This window comes from Theropithecus gelada, chromosome 1 (assembly GCF_003255815.1).
Source record: "Theropithecus gelada isolate Dixy chromosome 1, Tgel_1.0, whole genome shotgun sequence".
NCBI lineage: Eukaryota > Metazoa > Chordata > Mammalia > Primates > Cercopithecidae > Theropithecus > Theropithecus gelada.
The window spans coordinates 211,374,791-211,393,708 of record NC_037668.1 but is presented as its reverse complement, the minus strand read 5'-3'; the positions used below and the strand labels follow the sequence as shown (position 1 = coordinate 211,393,708).

At 37.6% G+C, this 18,918-nt stretch overlaps 1 protein-coding gene across 1 annotated transcript in view; it reads right to left on the bottom strand.

Moving 5' to 3' along the window:
• Nucleotides 1-18,918, bottom strand: part of RYR2 (ryanodine receptor 2) — a 634,673-nt gene that overhangs the window by 187,548 nt on the left and 428,207 nt on the right. Inside the window, exons 43-50 of the mRNA XM_025401874.1 lie at nt 16,913-17,027; nt 15,507-15,639; nt 14,229-14,332; nt 10,688-10,823; nt 9,972-10,158; nt 8,145-8,250; nt 5,719-5,839; nt 897-1,066 (exon numbers count right to left, since the gene is read on the bottom strand). Coding sequence (XP_025257659.1) covers nt 897-1,066; nt 5,719-5,839; nt 8,145-8,250; nt 9,972-10,158; nt 10,688-10,823; nt 14,229-14,332; nt 15,507-15,639; nt 16,913-17,027 — 1,072 coding nt within the window. The remainder of the gene's footprint in view (nt 1-896; nt 1,067-5,718; nt 5,840-8,144; nt 8,251-9,971; nt 10,159-10,687; nt 10,824-14,228; nt 14,333-15,506; nt 15,640-16,912; nt 17,028-18,918) is intronic.

Here is an 18,918-nt window from a genome sequence, read left to right as displayed (position 1 = left end):
TCATAAGCAAAAACTCTTTCTGAATTCTCTTTATGATTCATATTTATTCTTCTCATGTCTATCAGCACCAATAATCAAAGGATAACTGTATTACTATGTTATCATCCATACTATTCAGGTCCAGAATTTCATCTGAATATGCAAAACAAAGAAAAAAAGAAGTTTTCATTTCAGTTTTGTGATTCTGTTCTCGTATATTTCATGAAGGGGCTACTGTCAGCTCAAGTCCTGATGTACTTTGAAATCAAAAAAGCACACTGAACTGATAAAATTAATGAGTACTTGAAAGTAGGTATTAAATGTGTACAGTAGTATAACTACTATAACAACATTTAGAACTTCAGCTTATTCCACAGTGTTTCAAAGAGAAGAACATTTAAGCTGATAATGGCAGATTCTCCGTGTGGGTCACCCAATATACAGAACAGATTTCAATCCATTTGTACCTTAACAAACGAAGACACCAAGATGATCATGACTCAACAATATCCATTAAATCATCGTAATTCTTTAATTGCTTTTATTGAGAAGCATAAGTGTTTAGGCCAATTTGGAGGTTGACACCGAACAGAGGTTAACAGGAGTCACTGTGACCTCCCAAATTAGAGTTATGTGAACCTCTTATTGAATCCCACAGCACCTTATCAGAATTCTTATCATATTCTTTTTGGTCAGTGGGAAGTTTCCTGAGGTTGTCAGTTTATTCAGTGAATTCCTTGAGAACATAGCCTAGTTTTATTTTCTGTTTACCCATGGCTTACCTGAAAATATAATAGGTACTCAATAAACATTCATCGTCAATAAATTAATCAATGGATATATATATATATATAAGAATATCATAAGGCACAGAATGAAGAGTCAAGAGAGGAGGAAGTCCATTGTTCCAATCTCACCGTATCTAAAGAAGCAGCCGCCCGGAGATCTGGCAGAAAGCCAACCTCAAGAAGATGGAGGAGGAAGTCTTGAACCTCAATTCCATAGACCCTGTCAAGGAATAAAACCATGGCTGCCTTGTGATCTGGGCAAAACCCCGCAGACATGTCAGGTTCCACCACATTCCCATCTAAAAGAGAGAAGTGAATTTTGGTGTCAATGGCTGTGCCATATATGGGTAGATTACAAATGGCTGCTTTCTAGACTTCTTACATTTTAAATAAACTTTTCAATGAAATGGTTTTCTGTTCTTCGACTACCCTCAAGCTATTATGGGAGTTTGCTGAGGAAATAAGGCAGTGCAATTTAAAGCCAAGGTCATTTAAGTGTTATATAGGCATCCACTTGTTAACTGCACACGGGATACAAGACGTGGCATTGTTAGATACTTAGGAGAAACAAACAGGCATCCAAAATCTACTTTCTAAAACTCCAAGTGAAATCCATGAAAAGTTAAAATGTAAAGTGGGCATTTTCACTCTTTTCTAAGCGAGCCTGTTTTAAACATGAATAAAGCTCATCTACCCTTATGTGATAATCTCGGTATATTTATCTTTTTATGCCTTAGAACAATAACAAAATGATGAAATAACACTATAAAACCAGTATGGTTTTCATATGAAATATGTTTCATTAATCATAATAGCATTTAACACGCATTTAAGGGTCATATTGTTCTCTCTATCAATATTCTAAGCTTTATGCCTATACAGATTCGTGAATTCTTTACAGTAACTCCATAAGTTCCCTAACTGGGGACTACTGATAAGAGAAATCATGGGATTATGTGCCAATTTCAAATACTGAAGAATTGATTTACTTCCTGTTTGACCATATAATTATGCCAATCTGGTGCTGATCACACACGATTCTACAAATAATATCACAGAACTTTTCATATGGATACAACATCAAAGAAACAAGAACTCAGAGAAAGATGACACACGACCCACAATCATCCTGAATAAACTGAAAGAATAAAATGACAACTTTTCTGTTTTCACTTAGAGTCAATGAACAAATTTTATAAGTGAATTATGAAAATAAACAAATAATGTTCTAAAGGAAGCTAGATGAAAGGATAATGCCTGGTAGTATTATAACGATACCTAATATAACTAATACATTCCTTTCCTTACATGTAAGAATAATAGTTCTGATGTGTTGTGCTGTTGTCAGGCACTGCACTAGGAACGTTCCTGACATGATCTTACACAATTCCCACAACCCATCTGTGAGGCTGCTATTATGACTCTCATTCAACAGATCACAAACCTAGCCTTTAGAGAAGTTAAGTAACTAGTCCAAGGTCATACACCTAGTAATGGACAGAGTTGTATTTAAACCAACTAAAACTGGATTTAAAATCCAGCCAAAGCTGACTTAACCTTAGTGTTAAATCAGTATGCTATGATTTTCAATTAAAAATCTATATAAAATTCAATTTCAGTTCTCCTAAATATCACATTAAAAAGGAATTTAAATGTACAGTATTCTATGATCTTAAAGTGTAGCTGTGCCTAGGGAAAAGGGGAGCAACCCACTGATCCTGCTCTATATGTTTTGCTTTTTAAACTCTTATCCAAGCAGACATTTGTTTTAATGAATGCCACAAATGCATCTGGCTCAAGACTCACGGATTGGCTCAAGTTGCTGTTTTATTTGCACCATCTCCTCAAACACACTGGAGACAATAAAGCAGCAGTTTCACCCTGCGGTGCCTGCTGTATACATCCATCCACAATTACCAGCAGTGCCTGCTGTATTCATCCACCTGCAATTACTGCCTCAGACAGGGCGGCCAAATCAGCCCGGGCCAAGAGCTGCAGGATTACATGCTTATTCCTCAAGTTTTCTGAACCCCTTCTTCTTTGATTATTATTCTCGGGCATACTCTAGCTTGGAAATAAATATGATAAAAATGTCAGAGGAAGACCTTAGCTAATCCTGAGAAGGGAAAATATCATTCTTTAGAGACAAATTTCACATACTAAATATAGAATGTATGATAACCATTATTACTGCTACTTGGTGATGCTTATAGACCAATTGAGTTGTCATTGAAAAGGAGAAAGAAATATAGGTGTTTTAAGCTTTGCAGTAATGCATAGCCACATAAATGCACAACTATGGTGACATAAAAACCGACAGGTTTCTGTCTACGTTCTCCACAAAAGGAAAGCAGCAAAAAAAAAAAAAAAAGTTTGAGATGCAGTCTCGCTCTGCTGCCCAGGCTGGAGCACAGTGGCATGACCGGAGCTCACTGCAACCTCCATCTCCCAGGTTCAAGCGATTCTCCGGCCTCAGCCTCCTGAGTAGCTGGGACTACAGGTGTGCACCACCACAGCCGGCTAAAAAAAGAAGAGATTTAACAAATACCAATGGATTGTGTTAAAAGTTAACTTTCATTGTGACTGTGATACAAAATTCACAAACATACACACACAAACCACTGTGACTCCCGATGGAGACAATATACTGCAAATATATGAAGAAAAATAACATATTAGAGCACAACTAACTAGTAAAGGAAAGAAAGCAACGTGAAAACTCTTGAAGGCTGCTAAAGGCAGATGACTGGAGGAAATGAGGAGGTACCTGGAAACTTTTGGGCCCATTCTGAAAAGGACACCTGGGCTCTCTTACAATCTATGTTCTTGGTTCTTTGTTATTACTCATATTACTACAAAATTTAATGCTTCCCTATTTCCTAATCTGTATGTCACTGGTACTATTATTATCTTTGTCCTGATAGTGTCTATTTTGTGGTTCAAAATATAGAATAAGGAAAATATATTTTCCTTAAGCAAATGAACATGAGTTAGAAGAGAGGTACAGAGACAGCAGATGAAGATGAGCTACAGATGCACAAGGAAAAGAAACTGGCTCAAGTAGGGAAGCCAAAGGTGGGGAAAATTTTTAATTTCTAGCTTTGCCGAAAGCTATAATGAGCGTTCGATTATTATGGTAGTTTTGTCACCTTGTAGATTTGGGTTTAAGTTTAGCATACACAAGACTTTACTTTCTCATAATCATGCCTGGCAAACAGGATGAGCTACCTTCAGATATATGGTGACCCCTTTCATTCTAGACTTGAGCTACTATAGCCTGCCTTCTCTGGGGGCATAATTAATGAAAGAAAATGATTATATATAGCATGCACTTCCTACCTGATTATGTTTTTTGTTTGTTTGTTTGAGACAGAGTTTCGCTCTATAGCCCAGGCTGGAATGAAGTGGTGCAATCTCAGCTCACTGCAACCTCCCCACCATCCCGGGTTCAAGCGATCCTCCTGCCTCAGCCTCCTGAGTAGCTGGGATTACAGGCACCCACCACCATGCCTGGCTAACTTTTGTATTTTTAGTAGAGACAGGGTTTTGCCATGTTGTCCAGGCTGGTCTCGAATTCCTGACTTCAAGTGATCCACCTACCTTGACCTCCCAAAGTGCTAGGATTACAGGCTTGAGCCACCACGCCCGGCCCCTAATTATGTTTTGTTCTACAACTAGAAGTCTTTCATGTTAAGTGATTTATGTATAAATATCCAATAAAGTATTGAAAACTGAAAAAAAAAACCTTCCATTTGAGAAAGTGAAAACAAAGTATATTTGGGATTTAACATTTATTTTAGTTGTCTTCAATAATTTCTTTAATCTTAAAAAAACTTTTATCCTTACTCATGAAAAGAACACTTCTTTTTGGCCAGAAGCGGTGGCTCACGCCTGTAAACCCAGCACTTTGGGAGGCCAAGGTGGGTGGATTGCGAGGTCAGGAGATTGAGACCATCCTAGCTAACATGGTGAAATCCAGTCTCTAATAAAAACACAAAAAATTAGCCCAGCGTGGTGGTGGGCACCTCTAGTCCCCGCCACTTGGGATGCTGAGACAGGAGAATCGCTTGAACCTGGAAGGCGGAGATTGCAGTGAGCGGAGATCGCGCCACTGCACTCCAGCCTGGGCGACAGAGTGAGACTCCGTCTAAAAAATAAAAAAATCAAAAACAAAAACAAACAAACAAACAAAACTCTCTTTTTAACAGAGGGGATTTTAAAATCTCTAAGTCAAAAGCTATCATCATTGCTTTTAATAGAAAAGCATTACAAGAAAGTGACAATGAAAACTATGAAAACACATGAACTAAGGAACTGAGGTCAAGAAAGAAGAGCATGCAACCAATGATAGCATGCATGACATGAGACAGTGGAGGGTGGTGGTGCATATTTCCGCTTTTCTGGAAGCTGTCTGAAATGTCATATAAAAGAGAATTAAAATCTCAAAGCAAACACAGCTTTAAAAATAATGGAGAAAAGGCCAGGTGTGGTGGCTCCTGCCTGTAATCTCAGCACTTTGGGAGGCCGAGGCGGGTGGATCACGAGGTCAGGAGATCGAGACCATCTTGGCTAACATGGTGAAACCCCATCTCTACTAAAAATACAAAAAATTAGCCAGGCTTGGTGGCAGGCGCCTGTAGTCCCAGCTACTGAAGAGGCTGAGGCAGGAGAATTGCTTGAACCCAGGAGGCGGAGCTTGCAGTGAGTCGAGATCGCACCACTGCACTCCAGCCTGGGCTACAGAGCGAGACTCCGTCTCAGAAAAAAAAAAAAAAAAAAAAGGAAAAAAATTATAAAATATATACTTTATAGCTTTTTTAAAAAAAGAAATTTAAGTAGTATAGACATAATTTAGGAAGCAGAGAGGTTGGGATGTTGAGTACGGAAAACATTTAGAACATGATGTCATCCAACATCCTACTGAATTAGGACATACTGAAGTTGGCCTTACCTTTGGCTATTGTTGGCATCTGAAAAGCGATGCTGATAACGCCCACCAAATCTCCCAAGGGAATTAGGGATCTCAAAATAGACCTAATTCTGATGGCTTCTCCCTTACCAGCATGAATCAACTATACAGGAGGAAAAACAAAAAAGAAAACATGAGAACAACTTTGTGATATCAATGTTACAATTCTGTCTAGGAAATCTGAAGTATGGAAATCCAAGTCCAAAATAATTTTCTGATCAGTATACGTATAAAGTTATGCCTCTCTCAGACATAGTCTCTGGCTTACCTGTGGATATTCACTTGCTCACACAATTTTCACTGACTTCAGCATACACCAAATTATTTATACTATGGTCTAGGCCAGTTGGTTCACCCATTAGAACAACAGTTTTTATTCTTTTGGGGACTGTTAAGATATATTGAGAATCTGACGTGTTTATGAAAGTTTACTTTCCAAAATTACATGTAAATACGTATCAATAACACGAGCAATAATACAAAAACAAAATTATCATTAGACTCTGAGCATATACTAATATTTATGATCGAATTAGCTTCTTTCTTGCTTTGTGCTAAGAAATGAATTGCATATCCATCGGTCTTCGACCCTGATTTCTCCCAAGGCTCGATTTATAATGTGGAGGAAATGATGAACATAAATCCTAACAGTTCTTTTAGACTGACATGAAGTACCCAGGATGACTGTGGATGACGATACAGTCAAGAATCTCAGCAAGTCTTCAGGACAGACTCGGCTTGCAGAGCCGGGATGGGCATCTGTTTATCTCATTACAGGGTGTGAAACGCAAGCACAATTTCTGGCACATAGGAGGCCTCAAATAATAGTTGTGAAGATGCATAAATTTCAGAAATGTCAAGGTTGGTCCCTTATTACTTCACTTACTTTTTCCCCCATTAATAGAATAGAATGAAAACTTCTATTTATTAGTATACTTTCTCTTTGTTTCGCTGATGTGTTTTTCTGAGATGGGAAAAAGAACAAATATTGTGAGCAAGTTTTTTTTGTTGTTGTTGTTGTTGTCAGTAATCACCTCCGGCATAGAAATTTTTAATAGTCTCTGTTTCCATTTACTAAGATGAAAAAATCTTACTAGCGGCAAAGTTTAAATTTTTCTAAAAATCAGACTCCAGTTTTCTAACGTTCTAACATTCCTCTATCCTGTGATTCCTCTCTGTTCACGAGAAAAGAGTACATCATGGAAGTTTTAACCTCTGGGTATGAAAAACCTAAATCACACAAAAAACCCCAACCAAAACCAAAAGAAAGATAGATAATAAGGGTAGAGAGAAAGGCGCTTTGTAAGAAAGCCCTGGCTTCTTGCTCATCCCACTTTAGAAATATCCTTACAGTTCTTAACTACCCCAGCACCAATCAACGTGTTTCAAACTCTCACACTCTGCGTTTATTTCCCATTAGAAGATCTGGAAATGAATGTTTTGGGCCCTGGGCCAGGATTTTTTTTTTTTTTATGACTCTAGTAGAATAATATAGAATCAACTACAATAAAATAAAGAACAAAATATCAGAATGTATTACAGAGTAAAAGTATTATTCCATGAAACTTTAATTTCATTTGGGTCAAAAAGTTTCAGAAAACACTAATGTAGGCTGGGTACATTGGCTCACACCTGTAAGCCCAGCACTTTGGGAGGCCGAGGCGGTTGGATCACTTGAGGTTAGGAGTTCTACGCCAGCCTGGCCAAGATGGTAAAACCCCATCTCTACTAAAAATACAAAAATTAGTTGGGTATGGTGGCGGGTGCCTGTGGTCCCAGATACTCAGGAGGCTGAGGCAGGAAAACCACTTGAACTTGGGAGGCGGAGATTGCAGTAAGCTGAGACCATGCCACTGCACTCCAGCCTGGGAGACAGAGCAAGACCTTGTCTCAATATGGAGAAAAAAAAAAAAGGAAAGCAAGAAAGAAAGAGAGAAAGAAAGAAAATACTAATTTATATGGTCTAAATAGCTCTTAATATCCACCCCCTACACTTTCCCCCTCACTTTCCCCTAAAACAATGGCAAACACATAGAGCTAAATACACAAAAGAAAATTACTTTTGGTAGGAGCAGTTGCTTTCTGCATGCACTATAACAGAAGAGGAAATTGTATAGAGAAAATATGTTCTTTTCTTTTTCAAATGTGGGAGGCTATATGAGTTTCAGAGATATATGAGTAACTTAAGTACTCTATTAATGACTTGCACTGAAATCCCATTACTAATTTTTACAACCAACAAGACATTTCCAACTAAACAAACACTTGTTCAGCAATTAGACTGCAGCTATTATTTTTAATGGAGCATGAAGATTATTGGTTTTGGATGCTATTATGCTCTTTGCCAGCTATAGATGTCTTAATATAGAGAAATCAGGATTGCTGCTCCTGAACCCCCAGGAACTCACATGCATCTCAGGCGCACAGCGTCCCAAGAGGTCAATCAAAGCTGCATAGAAGGTCATGATCGCGTTCCCCATGTGGATAGTGTCATCTTCCTCCTCCTCTGTATCACTTCCATGAATGTTTCAAAAGAAAGAGAAAGCAAATGGGATAACTGACATTTCATGTTTATTACATATCTCTCCGAGGAAAGGGACTACTAGGTAACACATTATTCTTCTGATACATTTCATATATGGTATAAATGTAGAGCTTGATGTTTTTAAGGGAGAATAACAACTGGTTAAAGATCAAGCTTGAGATTCTAACACCAAGAACACGTCTGTGGAAATTTTAGTATTAAGATTCCTTTGAAGGGAAAAGGAGGAATTGCTCATTTGATAGGTTCTTTTCCTTTCTGGTGGTAGTGTATTAACAAAGAAAATAACTGATAGAAGGATGTGTGAGCTTAGGCTATTTCTATAAATGGCACATATGTAGAGAAAGGGTGACAAAGATGTCATATAAGGTCACTTGTAAGGCATCCAGTACAGTGCTTTGCCCAGAGTACTTTATAAATGTTATTGCACTTGCTCAACTACCTCTGTACCAGCTACTCAACCTCCCGCAACCCCTGCCAAAGAATCCAACATATCTCCCTCCCCATCTCTGTAGGGAAAATATAATTACATGTTCTCTTGCTGATGAGAGCCAAATCGGGATGGCCCTGGAGGCTCACATCCTTCTTCCTTGGTAACTCAGCAGACAGCTGTCCCCACTGAATACAGCAGTCTGCAGAGTGACAGTGAGGCCTCAAATGACAGCCTCATTCCTGGGCATGCAAGGCTGTCCATGAGGCCCTCAGGTGTACCCTTGCTAGTGTGGTCCTGGGCCAGAGGTGTCAGGATACATTTTCTACTACCGAGAGAACCTAAGAGCTCCCTGGTTCCTTCACGGCCAACTGATAAGCACGTAGCATGGTGTGTGTGTGTGTGGTGGGGAGTGCTCATTCTTGCTCTAGGAGTGCTCCCAGTCTGCAAATCTGGCTATGGTGAACATGGAACATCGATGCCCAGTTTATATGTAAAAGACAAAGGGTTTGCAGGATTGCGTTCACTCTATCGCTTTGTTGTTTAGAAATATGCCTCAATATTGGCCTCCCCATTGGGGAATCGAACCCCGGTCTCCTGCATGACAGGTGGGGATACTCGATATGCCTCAATAAAGCCCTATGTTATATCTTTACCAGAGGCACTAGCAGTGTGGATGCATGACCCCCCCGCTGGAGGACATTCACCTACATAAATAAGCATCACACCTGGATTTACTTATGTCGATTACTGAAATCTAGTATCAACAATGTATAGCTACAGATAAATGTAAGAGAGTGACTGCTTCCCGTGTCTGTCTCCTATACCTCAACCAAGCATTACACTCCTCAGAATGACACCTTTTCTCGATTTTACCACCATATCAGTTTAGTCAAGTTCCCCTTTTATTTGCAAAAGGTCTCTTTCTAATCATAAAATCTCTTTCTAACTACCTTCCCACTAAACTCCAGTCCAACCCCAAAGGTTCACCTCGTATCATTTAGGACAACCCACCTTGCATCTCCTACAACCTAGATTTCCCTCAGCTAAATCTACACCATCTTCTTCAGCTCTCTTTGTTCATTTGACCTATTCCGGCACCAAATTCCATCCATTCTTCCAAATCTAAGACATTATGTTTTCAAAGGGAGAAATCTTCAGCACCACAAGTTATGTTACAATTCATAGGATGCAGAATATATTTTGTAAAATTTCACATCAAGTAGTATGGATCACTCATGAGGGTGTGTTTATTAGACCTACAGTGTTTTACTGGATCCGCTATTTGGTGAGGGACCATCTCGAGAAGGATCCTCGGCGATTTTGATGGCTTCTTCCATTGCTGCAAGAAGCCCATTCCCACCTTCTCCTCTCAAAGCAGGACCAAAACACTCAGGCCTCCGAATGAGCAATCTCACCACGACATTTGCATTCTCCTCCACACTCTCCCCTAAAGTAGAATGGGGAAGATAAGTAAACAAATATGATTATATGGAAGTTCTGAACAAAAAAATGTTATACTAATCATTTCCCATGCATAAGAATAACTAAAATCCAACAATATACTGATAAAGCCAAAATGTAACCCAAATTACTAGCTTTGGGTATACAAGACACAGTAAATTTCTTTTCTTGCATTACAAATTTTCAGAGTAAAACCTTATGGAGGCATAAACTATTGATTCTCACTACCTTGTTATTATTATAGAATGACATCATAATCCAAACTATTATTGGAATTCAAAATAAAAAATTTATGAGAACTTATGTGCTTAAAATTTTAACTTAAATAAGGAAAGAAGTATATAAACAAATATTGTATTATAAGTGGTTACTGTGAAAAAAACCCTATCGATTATAAAATATGTGATTTCTTTACTAATACTTCATGAAAGTGTTGAGATGAATCCTTATCATATATACATGTCTCTATGCAGTTTTAATAATAACCCAAAAGACCTCAAGAAAACGAGTCCTACCATTACAGAAGACAGCAAATCTGAGAAAGTCAAGATATCTCTCTCCTTCAACTGGATTCCACCCAATGTCTGGATAACCCTTAGACACCAGCAACTGGCAACTCTGCAGTCCACAACCAGCCAAGTAACGAACTACCTGCAAACAACATGATTAATGAAGAGTTATCCCTTGGAGGAAAAGTCATTAGATGCTTCCATTGGATGCAGTAAATGACATCCTCAAAGGATGCTTTTAAATAAATGCATTTTTGCAAGTTCTTTTTGCTCTCATGATAATCCACTTGAACTCCCTTTAGTAAAACCTTAGACTTCAGAAATATTTAATATCGTCATAAAGTGGCGTCATAATAAACATATTTACGATCCTACCATAAGCTTTGGTTTTTTTAAGCTTTCTCTAAGCAGACGTTCATTTTAATGAATGCCACAAATGCATCTGCCCGGGGCTCACGACTCACGGATTGGCTCCAGTTGCCGTTTTATTTGCACCATTTCCTTAAACACATTGGAGACAATAAAGTAGCAGCCTCACCCCACGGTGCCTGCTTTTTCATCTGCCCACAATTACCCACAGTGCCTGCTGTATACATCCACCTGCAATTACCTGCAGTGCCTGCTGTATACATCCACCCGCAATTACTGTCTCAGGGCAACGAAGTCTGTCTGGGTGGGGTAAGAGCTGCAGGATTATGTGTAAAACTATGAAAGAAAAATATTTCTGAATTTTATAGCATTTACTTTGAGACCCTTACCTATCAAAGTCATAAATTGCAAACATGTCTAATGACCTCTCGTGCAATGTAAAAACTGAATCCACCCACAATATTAAAAGATCTAGATGAGATGCAAAGGTATTTTAAAGAGATAAATTGTTTCCAAAATATATATCAATTTAATGGGGAAGCAGGTGTGAGAAAATACATAAAGACAGCAAAACCTAAGATTACAGTCAAATATCCTTGGTTCAAATCAGATGTGCAGCATTTACCAAATACCTCATTTTGAGCAAGTTACTTTTATTTTTTTAGCCGAGGTTTCAGTGCCCAGGAAATTTTTGATAAGACAACCCATTTTTCAGTATTGATGCAATGAGCACATAAAATATTTTTGCCTGGTCTTTCCTCTTAAAACATTTTTGTTTTATATGAATGTCGGTCCTCTACAATATTTCATAAGAAATTCAATTTTAAAAGAAATCTCTAGAGAAGTCATTATCAATGGAAGTAAGACTGTTAGAGGAGCAACTTATCAAGCAAATTGAGTTATATCCAGCTCATGTTAAATCAGTTTCAAAAATAAATAAGCAATATAGCTAAAAATGTTTTATATCAACTATAGTGAAGCAAGAGAACCAATGTACAATAAAATCATCTATTTGAAGTATAAATTCAATGAGCTTTGAAAGATGTTATCATCTGTGAAAACACACCATAATCAAGATGCAGAACATTGCCGTCACTCCTCAGAGCTCCCTGGACCCTTTGCAGTCCCTTTCTCCCCACACACCTAGTCCCAGACAATCTGCTTTCTCTCATTACAATGTATCTTGCATTTTCCGGAACACGTGTACATATAACAATGCAGCATGTATCTTTCTGTGCCTGGCTTCTTTCACTCAGCATATGATTTTGGGATTCATTCACATTGTAGCACATGCCAGTTCTTCATTCTTTTTTATTGTGGGATGACATTTCACCATATATGGGATGACATTTCACCATATATGGGTTTATCAACTAATACATTGATGATTGGTATTCAAGTTGTTTGCAGTTTTTGGCTATGATTAATAAAACTGTTAGAAACATTCACGCCCAAGTCTTTGTGTGAACATACATTTTCCTTTCTACTGGGTAAATTCTTAGCAGTGGAAAGCCTAGGCGTATAGTTTATGGTAGGTTTATGTTTAATTTGTTAAGGAACTGCCAAACTGCTTTCCACACTGGCTGTACCATTACTCATCGTGACAGAAGTAGAAGAGAGTTCTAGCTGCTCCTTGTCCTTCTCAGCATTTGGTATTATCAACCTCATTAGCATTAGCCATTTTAATGAGTATGTAGATGAAAAGATTTTAAGTACGATATGGGGGAAACATGTCCTGAGGTGTCTCAGAGACTTCATGATCCTGGACCGGTATGTCAGGAGGATTTGGGGAAGAGTTTCACTCTTTCATGTCTTCAACAGCCATGCACTAAGTGTCTACCCAGTGCTGACGCTGTTCTCCAAAGTGGGGACAAAGCAGTGAACAGCAGAGGAAAAACCACTCTCACCTCCCTGGCTTGACATTAGAGTAGGGGATGAATTTTTAAAAATGCATAACTACATAGAATTTGATTAAATATATCAATAATTTAAAAAATAAGTTTATATAAATATAAACAAAAGTATACATTTGTATATAAATATAAATAAAACAAAAGTATATATTTGTGTATATGATATACAACTATTTACATCTCCAATGGTTGAAAACAAAGCAGTAAAGGAAACAGGAAGAGTTTAAGGAAGTGGAGAAAAGGTTTCAATTTTACATAGCATGGATATGGAAGAGCTGATCCAGAGGGTGACTTTAGAGCATTGACTGAAAGAAAGCCTACAAAGAGCCGTGATGGTATCTTGGGTAAGGATGCTGCAGATGGTTGGACTAGCAGGTGGCAAAGACCCTGAGGCTGAGCACAGCTGGCGTGTTCCAGCTACAGCAAGGGGACAAGTGTGCCTGAAGCAGAGAGAGTGCAGGAGAGCTGTAGGAGATGAAATCAGGCTGGTATGTAGGATCAGATGATGTAGGAGCTATTGCATCATCTTTGGTTTTTACTGGAGTGAGATAGAAAGCCTTTGGGGAGTACTGGATGGAGGATTGGCATGATCTTTTTAAGAGGGTCACTTTGGCTGATAAGGAAAGAACAGATTCCAGGGGAGCAAGGAAAAAAAATCAGGTGACTACTTGGAATGCTATTGCAACTACAATACAGGGAAAGTTTCTCTAAATGCTGGTATACACACATGTGGCTTAATATCCTTAGAGTGCATGGCTTTACTATATTGCTGATGCTTTGTGCTGGAATAAAGTATATGTGATATAAAATGTACATATGAGATGTCAAAATAGCCTTTTTAAAAACTGAAGTGTATGATTAAGTCAAAAATGGAAGCAGATATCATGAAAAGACAACAACACGTAAGAATACAGATACAGAACGTTGCTTCTTGTTCCATAGAAAAATGTTTGTGATCAGAGAAAACTCATTTTTTCAAATGTATTGTTCTTCATAACTTCTAACTACAATATAATGTATAGTAGAATTATATACAATGGAATATATAACATTATATAGTGTGCAATGTAAATTATAATATACTTTAATTCTAATATCACTAGAACATATTGTGTTGGTGCAAAATTAATTGTGATTTTGGCCATACTGTCACACTGCAAAACCACAATGACTTCTGCACCAACTTTAGTTATATTTAAAATATTGAGAAAGAACTATGAAAAAGTATAATTCAGACAAACACACAGGGCAGGAACATTGCTGACCTTTTCTAGATCCGGCTCACGCAGAGCTAATGCTAGTTCATTATTATCCATCACCGAAGCTGCAGCCACATCCAGTGGTGTTGAACCTCTCATAGCTGGGGAGGCTGTTAATTCAAATGAAGATGAAATATAACCTGGATTGTGCTGTATCTATAAACTCCATATAAAAATACCCTACCTCTTAAAATTTAATTTCCAAACACCATCCACAGTGTATTAATCTATAGTGATTCAAAGTTTAATTTTTAAGTATTTTTAATTGACAAATAAAAATTGTATATATTGTGTACATGTTTTGAAATATATGTACACTTTATGGAATGACTCAGCTGAGCTAGTTAACATATGTATTACCTCACATACTCTTTTGTTTTTTGCAGTGAAAACACTCAAAATCTACTCTGGCAGCGACTTTCAAGAATATTATACATTAACTACAGTCACCAGGCTGTATAATAGTTTTTGAACTTATTCCTTCTATCTAACTGAAATTTTGTATCCTTGAACATCTCCCCAACCACTCCTCCCCAAACCTGGTAACCTCATTCTACTCTCTGTTTCTACGAGTTCGACTTTGATTTTAGAGCCCACATGAAAGTAAGATAATGCAGTATTTGTATTTCTACATGTAGCTTATTTTTTGTAATGTAATATCCTCCAGGTTCATCCCTGTTGTGGAAAATGACAGTATTCCCCTCTTGTTTTTAAGGCCAAATAGCATTCCATTGTGAATAAATACCACACTTTTCCTATCCATTCATCCACTGATAAACACTTAGGTTGATTCCATATCTCAGCTATTGTGAATAATGCTGCAATGACCATGGAAGTACACGTATCTCTTTGACATACTGATTGTTCACAGCTTTTGGATATATATACCCAGAAGTAAAACTGTTTGATCATATGGTAGTTCTATTTTTAATTTTTTGAGGAATCTCCTTAATGTTTTCTAAAATGGCTGTAGTAATTTACATTCCCACCAACATGTATAAGGGTTCCCTGTTCTCCACACCCTCGCCAACACTTACTATGTTCTGTCTTTTCAATAACAGACATTCTAACAGGTGTGAGGTGATAGCTCACGGTGGTTTCAATTTGCACTTTGCTGATGATGAGTGATAGCGAGCATTTTTTCACATACCTATTGGCAAACTGTATGACCTCTTTGGTGAAATGTCTATTCAGGTCCATTGCCCATTTTTTAACCAAATGTTTTTGCTTTTTAAATGTAATATGTATATTATTTTCTAACCTTAATAAAATTCATTTACTTACCAAGACCAACACTGCTGTTTTCCAGTAAATAACTGAGATGATCAAACATAGCTTTTTGATTCTGCCTACTTATACGACAGAAGTAACAGAGAAAACGGCAACAGTTGGCCACCATCTTGGGAAAGGTGATTTCCTACAGAAAAAGCATGTCATTAGCTGCTGAAAGCAAATGATCTTTATAAAATTGAGTTCAGATGTTGAGGTCTCAATCACATCGTCAATCCCCGTGTGTCCATGTGTGGGCCAAACTTCAGATACTGAAGATCTTCAAATGTGCAGCAGACTATGACTCGCCTCATCCCTGAGTCAATGAAAATCAAGCCTGGCACTAATTCAGAAACTTCATTAACATCAATGGGTTAGATCAGAAATTGATTTATTACCCTATTCTCTAAGGTGAAAGGCAGATTCCTTTGTGATGCCTCACTACCACTATCAGCTGTGCTTCCACGGGCGGAGGTTGCAGTGAGCCAAGATCGCACCACTGCACTCCAGCCTAGGCGACAGAGCAAGACTCCATTTCAAAAATAAAATAAAATAAAAATAAAGAAAAAAGAAAAATAAAGTTCACTTTAGAATTCTATAACAAATACATCCAAGAGTATTATCGTCAAATCTCAATCTGGATTGGAAATTAAGTGAAACCAACCAATGTCGGTATCATGGAGGATGGCTGAGTCTGAAGAACATGCTTGTGCCATGGACTGGTAACATGATGGGAACTGACTTATAATTCAAAATTTTAAAATAAATTAATACATAGAGTAATTTTTATGTTTCTAAGTTTCTAAATATCCCCTAAATGAGACACTTCAGTTTCTAAATATCCCCTAAAGGAGAATAATTTAGAAGGCCAAAAATTACACAGCATAAGACAGGAAATTTTTTATCAAAATCAAGTAAAAAAAAAAAAAAAGAAACTAATAGTACGTTCAACTCTCTAAGGTTTGTGTGTTTTTTTTTCAAAAAGTGTTCTTTAAAAACAGTCACCCTAAGAGGATTTAAGAAATTCTCATTAAGAACCTGCAATCTGGGCCAGGTGTGGTGGCTCACGCCTGTAATCCCAGCACTATGGGAGGCCAAGGCGGGCAGATCATGAGGTCAAGAGATCGAGACCATCCTGGCTAACACAGTGAAACCCCGTCTCTACTAAAAATACAAAAAATTAGCTGGGCATGGTGGCGGGCGCCTGTAATCCCAGCTACTCGGGAGGCTGAGGCAGGAGAATGGCATGAACCTGGTAGGCAGAGCTTGCAGTGAGCTGCAGTGAGCCTAGATCGGGCCACTGCACTCCAGCCTGGGCTCTGTCTCAAAAAATAAAAATAAAAAAAGAATCTGCTATCTATATACTCCAGGAGATGACACTAAATAGCACTAAATAGCATCTCAGGAATCAAAGACTTTACCTTGGACTCTCCACCTCCAAGGACGTTCACCATGACCTCCATCACAGTCTCATGCATCCCCAGTGCCCTCATGAGATTAGGGTGCTGGTAAAACACCTTGTTATTCATAATATCCCTAGAAATGACAACGGACGTATGGGGTAAAGCTCAGAGCAACATTTAAATAGTTAACCAAGTTTCTCATAAATCTTTTAGAAATAATTTATGCAAGTTGAAAAGTAAAAGCAATCACAATATTTAATAAGCCACAAAAGTTAATGAATGTAATTGAGTTTTCCTAAAAAATACTGATAATTTACCAAAACTGGTTGACAAGTGTCTATTCTTTTTAATCATAATAAACATAGTAAATATGTAAACAGTTAAAATGAAATATATTTTGGACACATCATTCCTACTTTTATGGATATCCAACCATGTATGTGTCCAACCTTCTTTTATATAAAAATATGAATTAGTGTTATACTATGTTTACATAAAAATTCTTCATATATAAGTATCTCTGCTTTTCATATATATGCTATTGTTAGTACTACATTCAGTATTTGTATATGTAATTACAATAGTGTTATTTCTTTTTAAGTTCATATTATCATTCTGACAAATACTTAAAAGGATTTAAATTCTCCAAGAGAAACTGAGTATACATGAAGTCCAGGTACAAGTAATCTAACTCATTAAAATGGACATCCAGTTTCAAGAAACAGTATTAGGTGATACCTAAAATGCCTCATATTATCATTACTGCATTACATATTCTTGTAATATGTGTGTCCAGGTATTCCTAAGGGCCATAATGTTCAGGAGAAAGTATCATTCACTGCAAATAAACAGCTCCGTTGATTTCTATTTTAACATAGATCAAATCAATGCCAAGAGTCTTCTCTATAAAACATTTTCTTGTCAGATCTACAGCAAGAATATAACATACAGCCTACAAGAAAACTGAAACTTCTCTTCAAATTAGTTCCCTTTAGTTGAATTACTCCCTTATTCATTTAGTCATATGCAAAACTTTAGTTACTCTGGCTATATCAAGAAAGTGGGATAGTATGATTTGTGTGTGTGTATATATGTGTGTGTGTGTGTGTATACATATATATATATATATATATATTTTTTTTTTTTTTTTTTTTTTTCTGAAATGGAGTCTCGCTCAGTCGCCCAGGCTGGAGTGAGTGGCGCCATCTCCGCTCACTGCAAGCTCCGCCTCCTGGGTTCACGCCATTCTCCTACCTCAGCCTCCCAAGTAGCTGGGACTACAGGCGCCCACCACTATGTCCGGCTAATTTTTTTGTATTTTTAGCAGAGACGGGGTTTCATCGTGTTAGCCAGGATGGTCTCGATCTCCTGACCTCGTGATCCGCCCGTCTCGGCCTCCCAAAGTGCTGGGATTACAGGCGTGAGCCACCGCGCCCGACCGTATATATTATTTTTAATGAAGAGGGCTTTTAGATGGCATAGGTCAGAAAAGCTACTTGGTGCCCGAGTCTAATATGGGTCTGACTTATTTCATGCCAGAACAAACTAAGGTAAACGAAGGCAGCTTTTTCCTTTTTATTGTCTCATTCATTCAAATCTTTGAATGAAGTAACTTGATTTTAAAATCTCATTTGCTTTTAGTTTTAGGTAAATTAAATAGCAGTCAGGCTGTCATTTACTAAGAATCTCTCTTGTGTTAAATATTTTGAATACCATGAAAAGAAGCATTTTGCTTTTTAACATCATTTTGAGTTTTATCACTACTGAATGATTTACTTTTTAATGGCACATATTACTGTTGTGTGTTAAGAAGGAATGTGATCTCTATTTCCTGGAAGGTTTCTTTTTCACTTGGTTAATTAAGATAACTTCTTATGAGAGGCTTCCTCAGGTTAGATTTAAATATTAGTACTCACATAAGACCTATCAATGCTCATACAGTTATAAAGACTATAATATTTGCTTTTCTCAATTGGCTTTTTTGCTTTCCCTTTCTGTCCCATTAGTACATTTATTTTTAGTGT